This window comes from Perognathus longimembris, chromosome 20, assembly GCF_023159225.1.
Source record: "Perognathus longimembris pacificus isolate PPM17 chromosome 20, ASM2315922v1, whole genome shotgun sequence".
NCBI classification, from domain to species: Eukaryota; Metazoa; Chordata; class Mammalia; order Rodentia; family Heteromyidae; genus Perognathus; species Perognathus longimembris.
Genome location: NC_063180.1, coordinates 38,900,807 through 38,923,127, shown reverse-complemented (window position 1 = coordinate 38,923,127; position 22,321 = coordinate 38,900,807). Strand labels below are relative to the sequence as shown.

The window sequence follows — 22,321 nt, the reverse complement described above, 5'->3', positions numbered from 1 at the left end:
AGCAAAAGAAGCTCAAGGACAGTGCCCAGGTCCTGAGGTTGAACTGATTGGCACACACAGACATACTCATTCACATACACACATACATACTCTCACACACACAAATTACATCTGTATAGAATGTCTACCAATGTTTCTTTTCATTGTTCCCCAAAGAAGATGGTATAACAATGGTTCACATTATATTCACTATTATAAGTCGTCTAGCCATGATTAAAAATATGCCAGGCACTGGTAGCTCATGCCTATAATCCTAGCTAGTCAGGAGGCTAAAATCTGGAGATCTCAGTTCAAAGGCAGTCTGGGCAGGAGACTGCATGAGACTCTTATCTCCAATTAACCACCAGAAAATCAGAAGTGGCTCTGTGAATCAAAGTAGTAGAGCTCTAGCCTTGAGCAAACAAGCTCACCGACAGAGCCCACGCCTGGAGTTCAAGCCTCATGACTGACAAAAAAAGAAAAGGATACAGGAAGATGCCACACAGATTATGTGTCAATACTGGGCCACTAGGCATTGAGCATCCACAGATAAGCCATCCCACATAGATACTGAGGAACAACTGCACTGAGGAACTTTTCTATCATTACTGTTGCTTCAAAATCAGATTTATTACTCATTGTTTATAGGTTATCATGGGAATTCTCATCCCCCCCACCATCTTGTTTTTGGAATTCCGAACATACGATGATCTCTCCTATCAAACATCTAAGGAAAATGAAGATGGCAAAGAAAAAGAAGAAGAGAATGTGGTTGGTGATTCTCTTGGTCCTGAGTGTCCCTATTGCCCTTTTTTCCTCAATTGGTGTCATTTTCTTTACCGTAAATTGAGAGGCTTTGTCAGGTGGGGTGTTTTGAGACTTGGGGGGTACTTTGAGGGTACTTTCTGACTTGTTATAAAGGTTCCTCTGTCATGTGTCTGCTGTGTTCTGATTTTCAGGATGCGAATGCGGATGCTGGGTCCAGAAAGGGGGATGAGGAGAACGAGCACAAAAAGCAGAGAAGTATTCCCATCGGAACAAAAATCTGTGAATTCTACAATGCTCCCATTGTCAAGTTCTGGTTTTACACAGTAAGGCCTCCTCCTGCAAATGGACCATTAAGCCTGTTTTGAATTCTGAATTATGTTGAAATATCTTAGATACTTTTAAAACTATCTAAAATTCTTCAGTGTCCATGGCTCACTACTGTAATCCTTAGCTACTCAGGGGGCTGAGATCTGAGGATCACGGTTCAAAGCCAGCCCCACAGTAAAGTCCATGAAACGCTTATCTCCAATTAACCTCCACAAAGCCAGAAGTGAAGCTGTGGTTCAAGTAGTAGAGTCCTAGCCTTGAGCCAAAGAAGCTCAGGGACAGCCCAGGCTTTGAGTCCAAGCCCCAAGCTCCCCCCTCCTCCCCCCCCCAAAACACACACAGAAAAAGGAAAAAAATTGTATCTAAAATTCATTGAGTTAAAGTGAATTAGGAAACCAAAATTGGGATTAATTGGATCCTAACTAAAAGTGGATCAGACATCTTGTCAGATATTTGTAAGTATGCAAGAATATGGCCATGTGAGCCCCAAATATACCATTTCCTATGTTAAAATAATCACATTCTGTTTTCCTACAAGAAACAATTTTTAAGGCCTTTAGTAATCCAAATTTAGGAAAAGAAAATTGGCTATTTTCTTTTTTGGTGGAATTACGTGGTTTGAAGTCTGAGCTTACTCAGCTCGCTTGCTCAACTGGCACTTTTCCATTTAAGTCACACCCCCAGCCCAGCTTTTCTCTGGTTATTTTATTTATTATTATTTTTTTTGGACAGTCCTGGGGCTTGAACTCAAGGCATGAGCACTGTCCCTGACTTCTTTTTGCTCAAGGCCAGCATTCTACCACTTGAGCCACAGCACCACTTCTGGCTTTTTCTATATACGTGGTGCTGGGGAATTTAACCCAGGGCTTCATGTATATGAGGCAAGCACACTACCACCAGGCCATATTCCCAGACCTCTCTGGTTATTTTAGAGATGGAATCTCACAGACTTTCTGCCCAGACTGGCTTCAAACCATAGTCCTCTAGATCTCTGTCTCCTGAGTAGACAGAATGACAAGTATGAGACATTGAAACCTGACTAAAAATATGATTTTAAGATGAATAAAGATGACCAATGAATTAAAGAACAAACACAGAGCTCATTTTTCATTAAATTGATGGAGTTATTAAAATATGGGAGGAGGCATCAACCAGCATTGTCACTGTAAGAAATAACTAAGATGATCAATGTATAGAGAGAAACAATTTGTTTTGATTCACAGTTTTGGAGATTCTAGTTTGTTATCAAGTGACCTATTGCTTTTGGAGAAAACAGCTTCCCTTGTAGATAGGGTGAGAGAGAGAGACCGAGAGAGAGAGAGAGAGCGAGACAGGGAGAGAGAGCGAGAGGGAGAGAAAGAGAGAGAGAGAGAGAGAGAGAGCAAGAAAAAGGAGCTAGGCTTCCAATATTCCCTTCTGGGCAGAATAACCCCACCAATGAGCTACTTCCCAGTAGACTCCATCTCTTAAAGACCCACCACCTCCTAGTGCAACCACAGTTAGGTACCACACTTTCAAAACCATTGTGCTTTTAAGGCACAAAGTATGGCTGAACCCAGCTCAGAGGCTCCTAGAATAGGGAAGTAAATCCACACCTTTCTGCTCTGAAGTGCTCCTACATGGACCCACTTAGCAGTGCATCAACTTTCTGGCTTCCTTTGGAACCCAGGAGGAATCCAGGACTCAAGATGGTAGCACCTTGGAAACAAGAGTTGAGAAAGGGAAAAAAAAAAATCACAGATTAAAGTGCCTTTGGGGGTAACTGGCCTGGCTGCGGGCAGTCCCGGGGGGGTGTCTGTGGCCACATTCTGACTTGGACATTGAAGGATGGACAATAGATCTCTGGCAGTGTTCTGGCATTGAGGAAGAACCTGGGACTATGGTTCCATTGGTGATCAGACAGGAGCAGGGAGTAGGACATGGAGGCTGGGCCCAAGATGGGGCAAAGATGAAGGTAGACAGGGGCCAGGGTAGAGCTCCGAGGGGAAAAGGCACCTCAGACCCCCAGCTTTGGGCAGCTACATGAAATCAAGCATCAGCCACGGGTTTGTTTTCTGAAATCTTGAAACACAATGAGCTGAGATTTTCCTGGCTTCATGGATGATCAGCCTTCCCTCCACTCTCAGCCTATCCTCACCTCACTCCTTACCTCCCATTCTTCCCCTTTGAGAGCCTCTTGTGGTTGCTGGATAACAAAGGTTTACTGGGAATCAAGGGGACTTGAAGTCAGCTTTGTGGTCCTAAGCACTTGATTCATCCACATGTCCCTCCCTTGGTAACTTTTCACATTATTCTTCCATCAGAGAGAGACATGTATGAGGCAGGAAGGAGGTAGGAACCTTCCTAGTTTCCCACACCAGCAAATCATTGGCAGCGCCCCTGAGTGTCATCGTAAGCCCCCTTGAGTATCAGCATTCTTTCCACTTGTTTGTTTCCCCCTGAGGATGCCACCACCAAAAACCACCTCTTCACGAAGAAAACAAAATGGCAGTGCCCATGTCATGCTCAAGGAAAACGCCTTCAATCTGCCTCTAAGTTCTCTCTCTCTCTCTCTCTCTCTCTCTCTCTCTCTCTCTCTCTCTCTCTCTGCACTAACAACATGTAACAACATGCAGGGAGCTGTCCTCTACATAGGGGAAAGAAAAATCCATTGTAGAAAGTGGGAGGTAGTGGTTCCTACTTGTAATTCCAGCTCCTTGGGAGATGGAGACAAGAAGAATGTGAGTTCTAGGCAGGGCCCTGGGCAAAGTTAGAAAGACCCTATCTCAAAAACAAAATGCAACCCCCAAGCTGGTGGCTCACGCCTGTCATCCTAGCTACTGAGGAGGCTGAGATCTGAGGACTGTGGTTCAAAGCCAAACTGGGTAGGAAAGTCCATGACACTCTTATCTCCAATTAAGCACCCCAAAATGAGAAGTAGTGCTGTGGCCCAAGTGGTAGATCTCTGTCTAGCCCAGGGACCAGTGCCCAGGCCCTCAGTTCAAGCCCCATGACCTACAAAAGTAAAAACTAAAAAAGCACACAAAAAGGCTTCGAGTTGTGTCTCTCAAGTAATAAGGTCTAAAGTTGAATCCCTAGTACTGGAAAAGAGAGAAAATAGAGAGATAGAGAAGAGAGAAGGAGGGAGGAAAAGGGGATGATGGAAGGAAGGAAGGAAAATCCAATACAGAAGCTGCATCAATCTGAAAATAAAGCTTCAAAACCCAATTCTATTTCCCCCAAACACAGCCAACAGCTTTTCTTTCCTCCAGATTTCGTACCTGGCCTACCTGCTGCTGTTTAACTACATCATCCTGGTGCGCATGGACGGCTGGCCCTCCTTCCAGGAGTGGATTGTCATCTCCTACATCGTGAGCCTGGCACTAGAGAAAATACGTGAGGTGATTACTGCACAGGCTCGTCCCAGCCCTGCCCACCACCGGCTGCAATGTCAGGCCTTAGGACACAAACGTTTTGTACAGATGAAAGCTGCCACAGACTTCTTCTTGGAGCCTGTCCCCATCCCAAATTTATTCCATGCATCCCGTGTCAGTGGTTCCCCCCCTCCCCCGCTTCCAGCCGAATTTGAACTTGCAAATCCAAACACAAAGCAGGTTGGTGTGCACTTAAAAGTTATAGCCAAGGCCTGGCGCTGGTGGCTCACTCCTGTAATCCTAGCTACTCAGGAAGCTGAGATCTGAGGATCGAGGTTCAGAGACAGCCTAGCAGAAAAGTCCATGAAACTCTAATCTCCAATGAACCACCAGAAAGCCAGAAATGGCGCTGTGGCTCAAAGCAGTAGAGCACTAGCCTTGAGCAAAAACCACTCAAGGATAGTGCCCGGACCCCGAGTTCAAGCCCCACAACCAACAACAACAAAAAGTTACAGCCAATGCCTTAATGCTACTTGAGATAAACCAACTGCTCAACTAGGTACAGACGTGGGAGCTCCTTTTTCTGGGACTCTAAACTAAAAATGGAGGGATACAAGTGAATTTTTTGTTGTAGTGGTTGGAGCTTGAGACTTGGGTTCACACCGTGCACTTGGACTTTTGTACAAGAGATTTCAGGAAGGAAATTGGTAGAAGGTTCTGGAAGGTTCTCAGTAACAATGAGTAAAAGAGGGAGGACCCCGGGGAAGGGAAGGAGCTGAGTGAGGGATCAATCAAATATTACAGGTGATCTCCATGCACTGCCATTGGATTCTAGCCAATCTATGCTATCTTGAGATAAGGGAGGACAGTTTCATACCTATGCCAGGCTTTTTTGGCAGCCGTCATGGAGGTGGCTCCAACTGCCGAAGGGCAAGGTTCCCAGAAAGGGGAAAGGTGTGGAGGCTTACCAAGACCACCAACAATGGGCACAGTGGACATGCCCATCTGATAAAAAAAATTCCAGAGTTGTGGGTGGGGCCCAGGGCATCTGCTGAAACAGAAGGAACGAGATTTTTAGCCAGGTGTGGAAAGAAATATAATCACTATTTCGTGCCTGATTCATACCCCAGTGCTCCAATGGAAAGCCAGGAAGGCACGTTCTGCAAACAGCAGAGGAAGTGTGGGCCAGGAGCTTTTCTTTCTCATATCACCCACAGGTGATCTCACAACTCTATTCGCTGGTCAAGAGAAAGGGTGTGTACACAAGCTAAAAGGGAACCTGAACCAATAAAGAGCCCACTGGGCGCTGGCGGCTCACCCCTGTAATCTTAGCTACTGAGGAGACTGAGATCTGAGGATTGAGGTTCCAAACCAGCCTAGGAGACTCTAACCTCCAGTTAACCAGCAAAAAAAAAAGTGGAAATGGAGATGTGGCTCAAGTGGTAAAGCACCAGCCTGGAGCAAAGTAAAAATATTAAGCCAGTTAAGAGCTTGAGACCCTGAGTTTAAGTCCTAGTACCAACACACACACATACATACACACACACACACACACACACACACACACACACACACACATATACACACATGCAGCCTGATTTTTACAGGAGAACAGAGTGTAGCCACCAGCTACTAAATCCAGCCAGAAACAGGTAACTCATGCCTGTAATCCTAGCTACTCAGGAGGTTGAGATATGAAGGTTGAGGTTCAAAACCAGCCTGAGCAAGAAAATCTGTGAGACTCTTATCTCCAATTAATCACCAGAAAACCGGAAGTGGAGCTGTGGCTCAAAAGCACCAGTCTCAAGCAAAAAATCTCACACACATCAGCATACCCCCATGTTCAAGCCCCAAGATCAACCAAAAACTAAACTAAACTAGTAAATCCTTCTGTGTTGCCTTATCCAGCCTTGGGGTCCTGTAATACCCCCACAATTTCCAGAACTAAAAGGGTACCACAGCTGATCATTCTGTATTGGCCCACACATGCTATTGGCTGTACATTTTCCTCTATAGAAGTCACCTTTTAATCAGTGGCAATTTTGAAAGGGTGCTATCTCAAATAGGGGAACATCTGGTTCAATGTTCCCCTGAGGTTTGTTTTTTTTTTTTGGCCAGTCCTGGGCCTTGGACTCAGGGCCTGAGCACTGTCCCTGGCTTCTTCCCGCTCAAGGCTAGCACTCTGCCACTTGAGCCACAGCGCCGCTTCTGGCCGTTTTCTGTATATGTGGTGCTAGGGAATCGAACCTAGGGCCTCGTGTATCCGAGGCAGGCACTCTTGCCACTAGGCTATATCCCCAGCCCCCCCCTGAGTTTTCATGACCAAGTTGCAAGGGAATTTTGGCAAAGCAACATTTCTTTGTCTCCTGTCATCTCCCCCCCAATTCGTTCCTGCTACATACGTCTAGAATCTGACTTATATTTAAGTTCTTTTTAAGTCCAGAATTGGGACCAACAAGTGTGTGTGTGTCCAGATAATTAGAAGAAAAAAATCAAATAACAACTGCTCTAATTACAGTCAGAAGGAGATCATTTAGAAGGCATTTCCTGAGAGCTTATAAAACCCCAAATCTAAGTATGCAGAGGATTTCATGGAATTTCCCTTTCTAGATATCTCCCTCTGCCTGAGATTCGTGTTTACTCATCTCACCCTGGAAAGGAACCAGAAGCCCTGGAATGTTCCACCAGTCTTATCTTTCCAAGATGCTAAGGAAAGACAAGGCTTCTAATAAGGACCTCTCTGTTGCTTATTCTCTTCATTTGTTTCAGATTCTCATGTCAGAACCTGGCAAACTCAGCCAGAAAATCAAAGTATGGCTTCAGGAATACTGGAACATCACAGACCTTGTGGCCATTTCCATGTTCATGGTTGGAGCTATCCTTCGCCTACAGAACCAGCCCTATATGGGCTATGGCCGGGTCATCTACTGTGTGGACATCATCCTTTGGTATATCCGAGTCTTGGATATTTTTGGTGTCAACAAGTACCTTGGCCCTTATGTGATGATGATTGGGAAGATGGTTAGTAATGGCTTCCTATGAGTAACCAGAGCTGTTTTGGTTGTGGTTAGGACAGTAGGATCAGGTCTTGGGTGTGGCTTCCTTTGGTTTCGTTTGGGCTTTGTTCTGTAGCTAGCTTTCTCACAGGAAATAGTCTTTGCTTTGAGATACACAGTTCACGGATGTATCTTAAATAATCCTCAATAGAAAAAGATGAGTTGAAGGAGTACTGTCATGTAATTTTCCCAGATTCCAACTATAAGAAATAAACTACATATATCATTATGATATATAATAATATGCTATTATATCTATATATTATATAAAATTAACATGTTGTTACATTATGTAATATATTACTGCAAATATATGTCATATAATATATAATATCTATATCTATCTATCTATCTATCTATCTATCTATCTATCTATCTATCTATATGTCCTAACCCAGGGGCTAGTGGCGCACATCCTAGCAAGTCAGGAGGCTAAGATCTGAAGATCATAGTTCAAAGCCAGACCAGACAGGAAAGTCTATGAGACTCCTATCTCCAATTAATTATAGCACTGATACAAGAAGAGAAGCAATCAAGAAAGACTAAGCAAATGAAGACAGCAAATGTTCTAGAATAAGACATATACATTGTATGGCATAGACAAAGGCTAGTAGCTCATGGATGGGAAGGAAAGAAGGGAAAGAAGTATTCTTCATCCTAAATATGCAATCATGGAGTCTTTGGAGTCATCCATATAGGGAACATGGTCCAGGAGTCAAGAACGTAAGAGGCCTTGTGTGGCTCTCTCCGCAGATGATTGACATGCTGTACTTCGTGGTCATCATGTTGGTTGTGTTGATGAGTTTCGGTGTTGCTCGTCAGGCCATTTTGCACCCTGAGGAGAAGCCTTCTTGGAAACTGGCCCGGAACATCTTCTACATGCCTTACTGGATGATCTACGGAGAGGTGTTTGCAGACCAGATTGACCGTAAGAATAGAATTCATAGTAAGATTCTCTTCCCTGCTTCTAGGGCAGAGGGTCAGTTCCAAATGAACAAGACAACCGATATTCACTTAGCAATGACATATTTTTCATTCTGCTATAGACATCACATAAGTAGAGTTCATGAAGTAGCGATTTTGAGACATGGTTGATGTCTCTCTCTTTTTTTCTCTCTGAGAGTCATTCATTAGAAGTCTGAAAGAGGCCATGTGGATGTGACTCCTGCCTGTCATCCTAGGTCCTCAGTAGGCTGATGTCTAAGGATCTCAGTGCAAAGCCAACCCAAGCAGAAAAGTCTGTGAGACTCTTATCGCCAATGAACCACCAAAAAGTCAGAAGTAGAGCTGTGGGTCAAATGGTAGAGGGTCAGGAAGCTAAGAGATAGCACCCAGGCCCCGAGTTCAAGCCCCAGTATTGGCACACACCTATAAAAGAGGTCTGAAAGTCTCAGATCCCTTAAGCTGGACCTCTGGGAAATCGTGTCGCACAAAGGGCATGCCGATGCCAATGTCTTAGTTTTCCTTCAACCTCAGGATCTTAATACCTAGGAAGAAGGCTAGTTGGGGTGCAGCAGAGTGACTGATACCTTGCATCCTCACACGCCCCCTCTTCAAGCCATCAAAGCCCGGGTTCCACAATGCTGTCCTTTCCCTCTTTAAAACTGTAATTTTTCCTACTATTTTATTTATTTATTTATTTTAACTGCCATGTGATTTTTTTTCATATTTATGGGTTCCAATGTGATGACTTTTGTGTGTGTGTATGTGCCAGTACTGGGGCTTGAACTCAAGACCTCGCACTCTTGCTTAGCTGTTTTGCTCAAAGGCTGGTGTTCTTCTACCTGAGCCACCTCTCTGCTCCTGACTTTTATTCATTATCTTCACATCTGTCTCCTGAGTAGCTAGGATTACAGGTGTGCGTGAGCTACCCATGCTCAGCTTCCAATGGAATGATTTAATATATGCAGACAAGGTGTGCTATTTTTTTTAAATATTGTGGACAATAATCTAGATGTGAGCAGAGGAAATGAACCACAATCCCGCATGGATTTCTGGAAATGATAGGCCCCAGTTTGTAGGCTGAGCAGGTAGATCTCAGTATCTCCTATGTTAGAGGGATGTAAGTTTCAAAGGTTCTTCTACCTATTTCATCAGGATAATTCAGGCTCCACCAGTGGAGGAGGCCACTCGGTCCTATTTTCATGGCAGTATCAACCTTCTCATTTACATGTCATGTGCTTTTATTCCAAATGGTCATAGGAGGCACGGCCTTGAACATTCCCCTCTCATAAGAAACCAAGGTGTCCACAGACACAGGACATTCTATCTAGATTGTATAACAATATCACAGCTGCTGTAAAGTCAACTATTGTGTTTATAAACTCGAATATAGAGTCTAATTTGGATTCAAAAGCATACTAGAGCCAGGCACAAGGGGCTCATGTCTATAATCCTAGCTATTCAGGAAAAGTTGAGACCTAGAGAATCTTTGCTCTAAGCCAACCTGGAATGAAACGTGTGTAAAACTCCATCTGTAATGAATCAGCAAAATGTTGAATGAACTAGAGGTATAGCACAAGTAGTAAGAATGTCCCCTATGAGCAAGATGGCTAAGCAAGAGATGCTCTGAGTTCAAGCCCCCAAAAATATAAATATTGGTCTCAGGAAAGGGGTGATGGCACAAAACTGTAATCCCAGCAACTGGTACAAATCTGAGCAAAGCCCGGTACCTAAGAGTGAATCTCTAACTCCCAAGCTTCGTATCTTTGCATTTCCTTACAGGGAAGTAGTTGTTGTGCTGCTAGGGCATGGTCCAACTTCCTTCTCAACTGCTGTCTTCTGTTTTCTCTCTCCTTCCTTTCTGTCACAACTGAAAAAAAAAAAAAACACCCAAAATCTGCTGTCTAATCACCATGCAGTGTACGCCATGGAAATTAATCGTAAGTTCACATGGAGTTGAGAAATCAGCTTGTGAAAACCTGTTCATTAAATAATCTTTAGCTTGGCTAGTTACTGATAATCTTATACTGTTTTCAAGCATGTCTTCTGTTCTCTAGTGACAAAAGTTGTGTAAGTGTGTGTGTTTGTGTGTGTGTGCACCAGTCCTGGGGCTTAAACTCAGGGCTTGAGTATTGAGTATTGCTTTATTTGCTCAAAGTTGGTGCTCTACTGCTTGAGCCACATCTGTACTTTTGACTTTTTGCTGGGTGACTGGGAATATGATTCTCAGGGACTTTTTTGCCCAGGCTGGGTTCGAATCTCAGATCCTCACTCAGATCTCAGCCTCCTGAGTAGCTTGAATTACAGGCATGAGCCACTGGTGCCTGGTCTGGGGGCAGTGCTCTTTAAAACTATAAGTAAAACGTAAGCAGACTATATAAATTCAGTGTTGGCATCACCCTATTTTTCTCCCCTTTGGGAAATAGGTCTCCTATGATGGAAGTTGGTATTTCAAATAAGCAGAGGAAAAATTCTTTTTCAAACAATGGATGGGTAATGGGAAACTTTTCCTCACATCTTAAGACAATATAATTTTCAAATTGAATGTATAAGCATAATCAGGAAATAATCAGTAGGCAGCATATGCAAAGGTTAAATAATCAGAACTTTAGATAGTAGATAACACTATAGAAGGCCCTGAAAAGAAAGATTTATCTGTTTAATTATTGAGTGTTTCTCTATGTGCAAAACCATCAGGAAATGAGGAAATGTTTACAGATATAATAGACCAAGTCTGACTGTGAAGAGAAGTGTTTTCTTACCCTCTTCTTTATATGGGTTAATTTTTTTTGAGGGGGGCGCTGGGGAAATTATCTGGGCATCAGTGGTTTACACCTGTAATCCTGGCTACTCAGGAGGCTGAGATATGGAGGATTTCCATTTGAAGTTAACCTGAACAGACAAATCTCCAATTAGCCAACAACACACACACACACACACACACACACACACACACACACACATACACATATACACCCAGCTGGAGGTGTGGCTCAAATTGTAGAACACTAGCTATGAGCAAGGAAGCCAAGCAAGCTCAAGACCCCAAGTTTAAACCCTTCCCCCTCCAAAAAAGTGAAAAAGAAGTTCTGTCATAAGATATATAACAGTTAATTATATTTTATTATATATTATATGTATTTATTTTAAAGCAAGCACAGAAAGGCAAGCTTTTCTTTCAGCTCCTTGTGGTGAAAACCTCTATGATGAAGAGGGCAAGCGGCTACCCCCCTGCATCCCGGGTGCCTGGCTCACCCCTGCCCTGATGGCCTGCTACCTGCTGGTGGCAAACATTCTGCTCGTCAACCTGCTGATTGCTGTTTTCAAGTACGTATCCTTTTTGGTTCATTGTTCAACAGATTTGTGGTGAAATCTCAACAAAAATCTCTCATGGTAGGATATGTGTGCAGAGAAACTCACTAGAGCTTCTATTGTATTTACTTATTTTTGTGCCAGAACCGAGACTTGATAGTCACTCATTAAAGGATAGCGTGGGCACCATCCCTTCGCTTTTTCACTCAAAGCTGCTACTGTACCACTTGAGCCACACCTCCACTTCCAGATTTTTGCTGGTTAATTGGAGGTAAGAGTCTTAAGAACTTTCCTGCCTGGGATGACTTTGAACCACAATTCTCAGATCTCAGCCTCTTAAGTAGCTAGGATAACAAGTATGAGCCACTGGTACTCAACCAAGCTTTTAAATGGATCAAATTTTTGTATCATTTTCTTGCTCAAATTTAATCAGTATTACTGTATTCATAAATCACGAGTCGACACTTAAATATATTTAAGTTTAATCTTAGTTTATATGTTAGTAATCAAGGTATCTTTTAATCTAAGGAACATATTTTCTTAAGCAGAAGGCTCCTGAGGTAAAGAAGATTTGATCAAGTTGTGCTTTTATTTTTCAGTACCAGAGGCATGAAAGCAATATTAATTTCATAAGCTGTTATGATTACTATAATACTATGAAAAATATCTTTCTTACCACTTTAGGAATCATAGCTTAAGCAAAACAAAAGGCTTAAATTAGGAAATCAGGATTCTTTTATAACTTGTACATTTAACGTGATGCATTATGTTGTTAATGCTTAATAAATGTTAAGAACACATTCTTAGCTTCTAATATGAAAAATACCAGAGAAAGAATTTCCTTCAGACTGGGAATGCGGCAGAGTGCTGCCTCACATGCACAAAGCCCTGGGTTTGATTCCTCAGCACCACATAAACAGAAAAGGCCAGAATTGGCACTGTGGCTCAAGAGGTAGAGGCGAAAAAAATGCCAGGGACAGTGCTCAGGCAAAGAAGAGGAGGAGGAGGAGGAGGAGGAGGAGGGGGGGGAGGAGGAGGAGGGGGAGGAGGAGGAGGGGGGAGGGGGAGGAGGAGGAGGGGGGAGGGGGGAGGAGGAGGGGGAGGGGGAGGAGGGGGAGGAGGAGGAGGAGGAGGGGGAGGAGGAGGAGGAGAAGGAGGAGGAGGGGGAGAGGGAGGGGGAGGAGGAGGAGTATCCTTTACAGAAATGTGAAATTGACTGGGTGCCAGTGGTTCATGGCTGTCATCCTAGCTACTCAGGAGGCCAAGATCTGAGGATCAAGGTTCCAAGCCAGCCCAGGCAGAAAGGTCCCTGTGAGACTCTTATCTCCAATTAACCAGCAGAAAACTGGAAGCGGTGCTGTGGCTCAAAGTGTTAGAGCATTAGCCTTGAGTGAAAAAGCTCAGGGACAGCACGCAGGCCCTGAATTCAAGCCCCAGGACTGGAAAAAAATATGAAATTGTAGAATTTAATAGGGTATTAGAGAGAATCCATTTGTACTCTTAGTTTGAGGATAAGAAAATTAAGATAGTCAGAAATCATAGTCTTTCCTTAAATCTCAGTGTTAATAGAAAATACAACCACATACTTAACTGTCTCTGGTGAAGAGATAAAATAAGATAAAGATTATATCAACCCCACATTTAAACTCATGCATTTCCAATCAAATGAGATCAACAACCAATTCTGTTGCAAAAAATACAAGTAACCAGGTGTTGATGGTGGCTCACATGTGTAATCCTACTCAAGAAGCTGTGATCTGAGGAATGAGGTTCAAAACCAGAAAAATCCAGACATTTATCTTCAAGTAACCAGCTAAAAGCTAGAAGCAGAGGTGTGGCTCAAGTGGTAAAGCACCAGCCTTGAGTGAAAAAGCCAAGCAAGAACACAAGGCCCTGGATTCAAACCCCAGAGATGGAACAAAAAGTAATTAATGCATTCATTTAAAGCAATCAGTTGGTGGTTTGAAGTAAAAGTTAAAACACTTCTAAGTACTACTTGGTTGAGTGGCTCAGACTCTTACATATATAAAATAAACTCATACACACATAGGAAATAGTATAGGTTGGTCTGTTTTTGTTGTTTTGTTTTTTTACGAAAGCAGTGCCTAGCAATTTAATATACTTACTTTATATTTATATGAGTAAAATGTCCTTGACCATAGTTAATCCATATGGGTAAATTTTAAAAACTTAAGTAATCAAAGAATCAGTATCAAGTGACAATACATTTTTACTTCAACATGAATAGCTGATTGTGCTGGCAAGTTACAATAGAAAGAAAAGTAAACAACCTAAAAATGTTTTCTTTTTTAAAGCAATACTTTCTTTGAAGTCAAGTCAATATCCAATCAGGTGTGGAAGTTCCAAAGATATCAGCTGATCATGACATTTCACGACAGGCCTGTCCTGCCCCCACCGATGATCATTCTCAGCCACATCTACATCATCATTATGCGTCTCAGTGGCCGCTGCAGGAAGAAAAGAGAGGGGGACCAAGAGGAACGGGACCGTGGGTTGAGTATGTGTCCAACACTTGGCTTTTATCTTGAGATAACTTCATAGGAGGGTTCTGATTGGAACACTCCCTCCCAACTGCCGTGCTTTTTCACGGTGCTTCTTGTTTTTTTTGTAGATTTTATTCCAGTTTTGTTCATTTATTTGGTACCATTACTGAGAGCCAGCTCCTGGAGACCAGAAATTGAGTTCTTGAGAGTAATCTCTTCTAGCCAGGCACTGGTGGCTCACGCCTGGAATCCTAAGGACTCAGGAGACTGAGATCTGAGGACTATGGTTCAAAGGCATCCCAGGAAGGAAAGTCCATGAGACACTTACCGCCAATTAACCACCAGAAAGCTGGAAGTAAAGGTGTGGCACCAGTGGTAAGAGTGTCAGCCTTGAGTGAAAAAGTTCAGGGATAGCACCCAGGCCCTGAGTTCAAGCCCCAGGATCAGCGAAAGGAAGGAAGGAAGGAAGGAAGGAAGGAAGGAAGGAAGGAAGGTAGGAAGGAAGGAAGGAAGGAAGGAAGGAAGGAAGGAAGGAAGGAAGGAAGGAAGGAAGGAAGGAAAAAATCTCTTCTATAGACATCTCTATGTATATACACTGTTCCTTTGAAAATGTTTTATTGCATCTCAAGATGAGAGATTGTTGTAGGGCTGACTCTATTCATAAAATACATGGGAAAGATTTTCCAGAAAATACTAGTTTCCTAATAAATGTATTTTTTTTTCTTAGAAGGTGAGCCATTCCGCTCCATTACAAAGATAGTTGCTACAGGGGTGATAACTAATTGGAGGTCAGAGGACTGCCTGCCTCCTCCTGCCCGCCCCCGCCCAGAGCTGTAGGGAGCTGGGCTACAGTGGGGCTGTGAAATTCCCACTGATTCTTCTCCCACCTACCTGTCTTGTCACATGACCCACATCCCTCCCTGTACCCAGAGCTGTTCCTCAGCGATGATGAGCTGAAGAGACTGCATGAGTTTGAGGAGCAATGTGTGCAGGAGCACTTCCGGGAGAAGGAGGATGAGCAGCAGTCTTCCAGTGATGAGCGCATCCGGGTCACCAGTGAGAGGTGGGTCCTGCCCCTTAGGCCCAAGGGTTTGCAGTTTCCTGGCCTCCAAGTCTAATGAGGGAGGCCGAAATTCTTCTCAGCATTCCCTCTGTGATCTTCAGTCCTATTCAACCTTTGCATGCTAGTGAGTTTTCCCCCAATACAATGCTAAAGTTCATAGGCCAGAATTGTATTTGGCATCTAGAAGTGATGGCTAGCATTTATTGTAAATAATAGGGCAAAACAAAACAAAACCCCACACTGTTTTTGGTCACCTTCAGCTTCTCCTCAAGTAGGAGAACACAGGACTATGTTTAAAGTTCTGTATTCGTGGAGAGAAGAAGGAGCTAGAGGAAGCCATCTTTTCTCCCTGCTCCTAGACACGCTATGTCTTTGCCAATCATGGTGTTTTCTGGAGTGACACCCTCATCCTGCCTAGCTGCTTAGAACTCCTCCAAAACACCTTTCCCAGACTCACAAACCAGAGGTAAAGGCTCTAGTTTCTGTGCTCCCATGGCAAGGGGATGGTTAGAGAGGGGGTGGGAGGTAGGATCTGATTTCTACACTGGGGACAGGATCTGCATTTCAGATACTTTCACATCTTCAGTTCTCAGCCAAATCAGCACAAGCCACATGATGAAGCTTAATTATGACCTGGCGCATGATGAAGCTTAATTATGACCGGGCGCCAGCAGCTCTTGCCTGTAATCCTAGCTATTCAGGAGGATGAAATAGGAGTATCGAGGTTCCAAGCCAACCCAGGGAAGGGAGGCCTGTGAGATTCCTAACCAAAAGCCAGACATGGAGCTGTGGCTCAAGTGGTTGAGTGCTAGCCTTGAGCAAAATAGTTCAGTGCCTGGGCCCTGAGTTCAAACCTAGACACACACACACACACACACACACACACACACACACACACACACGGCCTGATGCTAAGTCCTCTCCCTCCTTGTCCCAGACACCTTTTAATCAATCAAACCCAACCAGCCATTTGGGCTGGGTTCCATCAATTAATTTATAAATACAACGCATCTTGATCAATGTCGTCCCTTCCATTATTCTCCCTCATCTTTTCCCACCCATAAAGTACATTTTCAATGCAACTTTGAAATGCTTAATTGACTAACAGTAATCGCTAAGCTTTTAAAACATTAAAAAAAAGTATTACTGTATAAGATGCTCCAAGTAGATAATCTAAAATGTCCACTTTTTACTTAGACATTAACTTGAATTTAATCATAGGTACTTATTTACAAGGGAAATTGGATTTTGTTTTGTTCTGCTTTGCCTCTCCCCCTCCTCTCCTTTCCTCTGGCATTGTTTGGATTTTTACAATTCTTGGACCAAGGCTGCAAGAATGTGGTTATCAGGTCACTAGCAAATAGCATTTTTCTCTTGGGGCTTAGTGCATGCGTAATAGGAATGAAAGGGTACTGGGTAATAAAACACGCTACTTCCTGTTTCCCTTGGCTGCCATCTCCAGGAGGGATGGGAGCACATTCCTGACCCTCTGTTTCCTTTTATTGACCTGGTGTGGGGCTGACTCACAGGTGAACACGGGAGAAAAGGAAAGGTTATCCTAGCTGGCTGAGGAGAAAGGCTAGAGGAGGAAAAGAGGGAAGAAGATTTCCTTACTTGTTCCTAACCTTAGGCATTTGTGTTATCTCTCTCTCTCTCTCATCTATCTATGTATCTATCTATCTATCATTTATTTAGTGCTACTTGGGGCCTGGGAGCTGTCCCTGAGCTCTTTTGCTCAAGGCTAGCACTCTACCATGTTGAGCCCCAGCGCCACTTCCAGTTTTCTGATGGTTCATTGGAAGTAAGAGTCTCATGAGGACTTTTACTGCCCAGGCTAGCTCCAAACCATGATCCCCAGATCTCAACCTCCTGAGTAAGGTAGAGTGACAGGCATGAGCCACTGGCCCCTGGCTAGGCTGCTGACTTTCAGAGACAGAAAGACAAGCTTGCTGGTGTCCTGGTCCCCAGACTCCAGCCAGAAATCAATCCTCCATAAAGAGAAATAAAGGGGCTGCACTGAGACCAGGAGTGTTACGTTGATGGGCAGTCTGGACACTTAGAAATGGGGGGAAAGTATAAGCAATCTGATTCCCATTACAGTCAGAAAGCCTCAAGGGAGGACTGAAGTCCAGTGAATTTACTTTTCAGAATTGCTAGGCAGGGATATTGAAGACTCAACTGAAATTATGTAACAGTACTTTGTATGGGGCCACGTCAGTGTGGTCCCCAAGACTTTCCCCAGTGATACCCTACAGCCCAAAGGCAAAGATGGGAAAAGTAAATGAAGCATGGGGCAAGGAGGCTGGCCAGTCTACCCTCTTAAGAACCAGTTAGTGAAGGTACCACAAAGATGCTAGCATTTGCAAATAACCACGTATGTGTAACATGATGTCTCAGGCACCATGCATCCTTGCCAGGTCTTAAAGTCCTTGTAGTCATCGGTACAGGGGTAGCGACAGACTCAATTGTGTTGGAAGTCCAGGACAGAGAAGCCATTGAGAAACAAGAGCTTCGGTCAGTGTGACCTCAAGTCTGGCGTAAGTAGAAATAGCCTTTACTGGAATAGTGCCAGAGAAGACTAATGGTTAGGATGACTTGAATTCTAGAAGGCCAAGAGATCTGAGGAACAGCCTTGTGGGTATTTATGAATGTGTCAGTACTGATGGAACCCCACAGAGCTACTGTATCTACAAAGAGTGAGAAAACCAGATTTAAGACTTGACTCTTGTTTTCTTTCATTATGAGTCTTTGTTGAATCTTTCATATGCACATATAGATAGATACAAGTGAAAAATGCAGTTATGTAGCAAATATAATACATTATATATACATAGTATATATTTTATAACTCTATATAATATATAACATTATATACATATACATGCACATTTATGTATATATTACAACTCTTTATGTCAGCACAAGGTTTGATCCATGAGTAGCCTCCCTATAATTGCTACATTTAAAAAGACAACCCAATATAAGGAAATATGTGGACATTTAAATAGCTAGATGTAAAATTTAGAGTGGATTAGACAACTTTATTATCCATGGATCTGGAATAAAATTACAGGGTAGGAATAGGCTTAGAACTCAAGTACAGAATACCAGCAGATCTTGAAACATAGGTTTCTTCAAACATCAGGCTTTTTTTAATGTGAGTACTTAACTCTATTATTAAAGAAATGTTCCCATGTAATTTATGAGATGCCGGGTGATTATTTCTCATAAAAAGATGACTGCACATAAAGTAAGTTTTAATAACTGGCTTAGTATAGAACCCCAAGTGTTTAAATCCTGTCCTTAGGAAAAATACGTAGGGAGTTTTACCATGAAAACAGGAATTTGGAATTTACTTTTAATAGATGATGATAATAGTCCCAAAATGTTATGCCATGTATAGGCAATCTCTTAGAAGTTATTACTACAAGAGTTCTATATATTGTACATAAGTTCCATAGTGTTGTATCTAGTATTAGTTAAATGAAATGGAAAAGATTGTCTTTGAGCCCATTAATAAAGAATGAGCTTTTGTTAAACTTTAAGATGTATGGGTATCACCTAAAAATCAAATATCCTTAATAACAGATATGCCAAGACATAGAGATTTGCGATGATAGCTTATTTTACACAGATGGCCAATGACACGTGTATAGCATTTATAACTTCTGGAGTATTTTCATGTAGATAATTCTAACTAAGTTTCACAACCCTGTCATGTTACACCCATGATAATTTTTGGTTTTATAAGGGATTCACATTGACAGATATATAATAAGTAGAAGCTGGAGGAATAATTTTATCATCAATGTGAACATAGGCACAGCTCAAAAGAAACCACAAAGTTGGCAACATATTAATAAGAACCAACCCTGTTTGATTTTTTTTCCCTCAGAATCAAAACAAAAGAAAAAGGATTTTGGAATATGTAATGTTAGTTGGCAAATTTGGTACCATTATAGTACTGGGGCTTGAACTCAGAGCCTCAAGTTCTCACTTAGCTTTATTGTTGGAGGCTGGTGCTCTACAGCTTGAGCCACTTCTGGCTTTTTACTAGTTAATTGGAAATAAAATTTTCGTGGACTTTCCTGCCTGGGCTGGCTTTGAACCACGATCCTCAGATCTCAGCCTCCCAAGTAACTGGGATTACAGGCATGAGCCATCAAGTGCCCAGCTTGCACTTTTTAATTTAAAAAATGAATGTACAGGGGCTGGGGATATGGCCTAGTGGCAAGAGTGCCTGCCTCATATACATGAGGCCCTGGGTTCGATTCCCCAGCACCACATATACAGAAAATGGCCAGAAGTGGCGCTGTGGCTCAAGTGGCAGAGTGCTAGCCTTGAGCAAAAAGAAGCCAGGGACAGTGCTCAGGCCCTGAGTCCAAGCCCCAGGACTGGCCAAAAAAAAAAAAAAAATGAATGTACACACACACACACACACACACACACACACACACACACACACAGGTTTTGAATCAGATGGATACCCTTTTAATAAAGAGCCCAACAGACACTCTATATTAATCTCTGAGAAGGAGAAAAATCTGAAGGGAATGGGGAACACTGATGGAACTAATTAAACAAACCAATTCTGAGCTCTTTAGTGACCTCAGTAGGAATACACATGAAGCAGTTAAAAATGTCTGAGGGCTGGGAATATGGCCTAGTGGCAAGAGTGCTTGCCTCGTATACATGAAGCCCTGGGTTCGATTCCTCTGCACCACATATATAGAAAAGACCAGAAGTGGCGCTGTGGCTCAAGTGGCAGAGTGCTAGCCTTGAGCAAAAAGAAGCCAGGGACAGTGCTCAAGCCCTGAGTCCAAGCCCAGGACTGGCAAAAAAAAAAAAAAAGTTTGGCAAATAATGTGATAAATCAAGTGGCATTGAAAACTCTATTCACAACCCAAGAGCATGGTTCATGTGGGCCCAGTTTGTACATTTAGTTAGTTGATAGAGTCATTTTGTATCAAAGATGGAGAAGGCTGGTCCCCCGGAATGGTTCTGCATCCCTACCTGTTGAAAATGGCCTTGGTTCTCTTTTCAAAAGAATTATTCAGCAAAAGTCTTTTTGCTGTGAATTAAAGGCCAATGTAATGTATGTAATCAAAACCTGCTACAGAAACGAGGATTTGTGTCCATACAAAACTTATGTAGAGCTAGATGCCAGTGCTCACACCTGTTATCCTAACTACTCAGGAGGCTGAGATCTGAGGATTGTGGTTTGGAGCCGGGCCAGATAGGAAAATCCATGAGACTCTTATCTCCAATTAACCACCGTAAAGCTGAAAATGGACGTATCTCAAATAGTAGAGTGCTAGCCTTGAGCAAAACAAAAAAAAGCTCAGGGACCCTGAGTTCAAGTCCTAGGATTGGCAGAGAAAGAAGAAAGGGGAAAAAATGATGTCGAAAGCTCAGAGCAGCTCTTTTTATTCTTCTCCCCAAGTAGAAACAACTGAAATGTCCATTAATAGGTACCATGGTACATTCAGGTTCAAAACACAACTTTAGGAGGGAGTCAGTTTTATTTATTTGTTTGCTTATCATTTATTGTGCTAGGGCTTCACCTCAGGGCTTTTTAAGAAATGTCTAAGTAGTCAGCAATGCTATTATTTGAATTAGGTAATATAGGGGACAAACTGGTAGAGAAGCTTAAAAGATTTGTGATGAAAGATGTTTATTTTACCAGCTTTTTTATGTCCCCAAAATTTACAAAGCTGTATTATCTCTTACTATAGTGTTTGTTAAAGGAACTCAGATTTAACTGTTAGAAAGACCATGTGACTTTAATACAAAAAGGAATCCTAAGGTTAATAGATCTGAAGGGAGCAAGAAGTCATTTGATTTCATTCAGAACAGCCAGGCTTCCTCAGAGGCATCAGAAGTTCACATTGAAATTTTTTCTATGTTGATTGGTTGTACAACCATTTAAAGAGAATGGGAATTTTTTTTTTAAATGTCAACAGGCAAGGGTGGCTAATGCATGTAATCATAGCTACTTGGAAGGCTGAGAGCTGAGGATCACAGTTGGAAAACAGCCCAGGCAGGAAAGTCCATGAGACTCTTCTCTCTAACCATCAAAAATCCAGAAGTGGGGCTGGGGATATGGCCTAGTGGCAAGAGTGCCTGCCTCCGATACACGAGGCCCTGGGTTCGATTCCCCAGCACCACATATACAGAAAACGGCCAGAAGCGGCGCTGTGGCTCAAGTGGCAGAGTGCTAGCCTTGAACGGGAAGAAGCCAGGGACAGTGCTCAGGCCCTTAGTCCAAGGCCCAGGACTGGCCAAAAAAAAAAAAAAAAAAATCCAGAAGTGGGGCTGGGGATATGGCCTAGTGGCAAGAGTGCTTGCCTCCTATACATGAGGCCTTAGGTTCAATTCCCCAGCACCACATATACAGAAAATGGCCAGAGGGGGCGCTGTGGCTCAAGTGGCAGAGTGCTAGCCTTGAGCAAAAGGAAGCCAGGGATAGTGCTCAGGCCCTGAGTCCAAGCCCCAGGACTGGCCAAAAAAAAAAAAAATCCAGAAGTGGAGCTGTGGCTCAAGTGGTAGACAGCAAACCTTGAATGCAAAAGCTCAGGGATAGCACCCAGGACCAGAGTTCAAGTCCCAGGACCAATACGAAAAAAGAAAGAGGAAAAAAAAAAAAGAGCTGGGGATGTGGCCTAGTGGTAGAGTGCCTGGGTTTGATTCCTCAGCACTATATACATAGAAAGAGCCGGAAGTGGCACTATAGTTCAAGTGGTAGAGTGCTAGCCTTGCGCAAAAAGAAGCCAGGGACAGTGCTCAGGCCCTAAGTTCAAGGCCCAGGACTGGCCAAAAAAAAAAAAAGTATCTTAAAAAAGTGAAGCCAAGAGTTCATGTTCACATCAAATTTTGGTCCTCCCTCATGGCAACTTCTAGGAAACCAGACCCTTCCTGTTCTGATGACGTGGTTTCCTTAGAGGCACATAAATAGTCTCTCTCCCCCTCCCCCCCCCCACCCCGGGGAAAAGTGTTAAGAATAGAAACCGGGACCCT

General features: G+C 43.0%; 1 protein-coding gene across 2 annotated transcripts in view; it reads left to right on the top strand.

The window, feature by feature from the left end:
* The window catches only part of Trpm1 (transient receptor potential cation channel subfamily M member 1), a 68,896-nt gene that overhangs the window by 44,444 nt on the left and 2,131 nt on the right, over positions 1–22,321 (top strand). The window contains exons 18-26 of one of the 2 annotated variants that reach the window (XM_048329330.1): positions 628–750; positions 939–1,070; positions 4,326–4,454; positions 7,197–7,448; positions 8,237–8,411; positions 10,345–10,365; positions 11,608–11,752; positions 14,053–14,255; positions 15,172–15,304. In XM_048329330.1, coding sequence (XP_048185287.1) covers positions 628–750; positions 939–1,070; positions 4,326–4,454; positions 7,197–7,448; positions 8,237–8,411; positions 10,345–10,365; positions 11,608–11,752; positions 14,053–14,255; positions 15,172–15,304 — 1,313 coding nt within the window. Of the gene's footprint in view, positions 1–627; positions 751–938; positions 1,071–4,325; positions 4,455–7,196; positions 7,449–8,236; positions 8,430–10,344; positions 10,366–11,607; positions 11,753–14,052; positions 14,256–15,171; positions 15,305–22,321 lie in introns of both variants that reach the window. The other variant, XM_048329329.1, reaches the window with a different exon arrangement.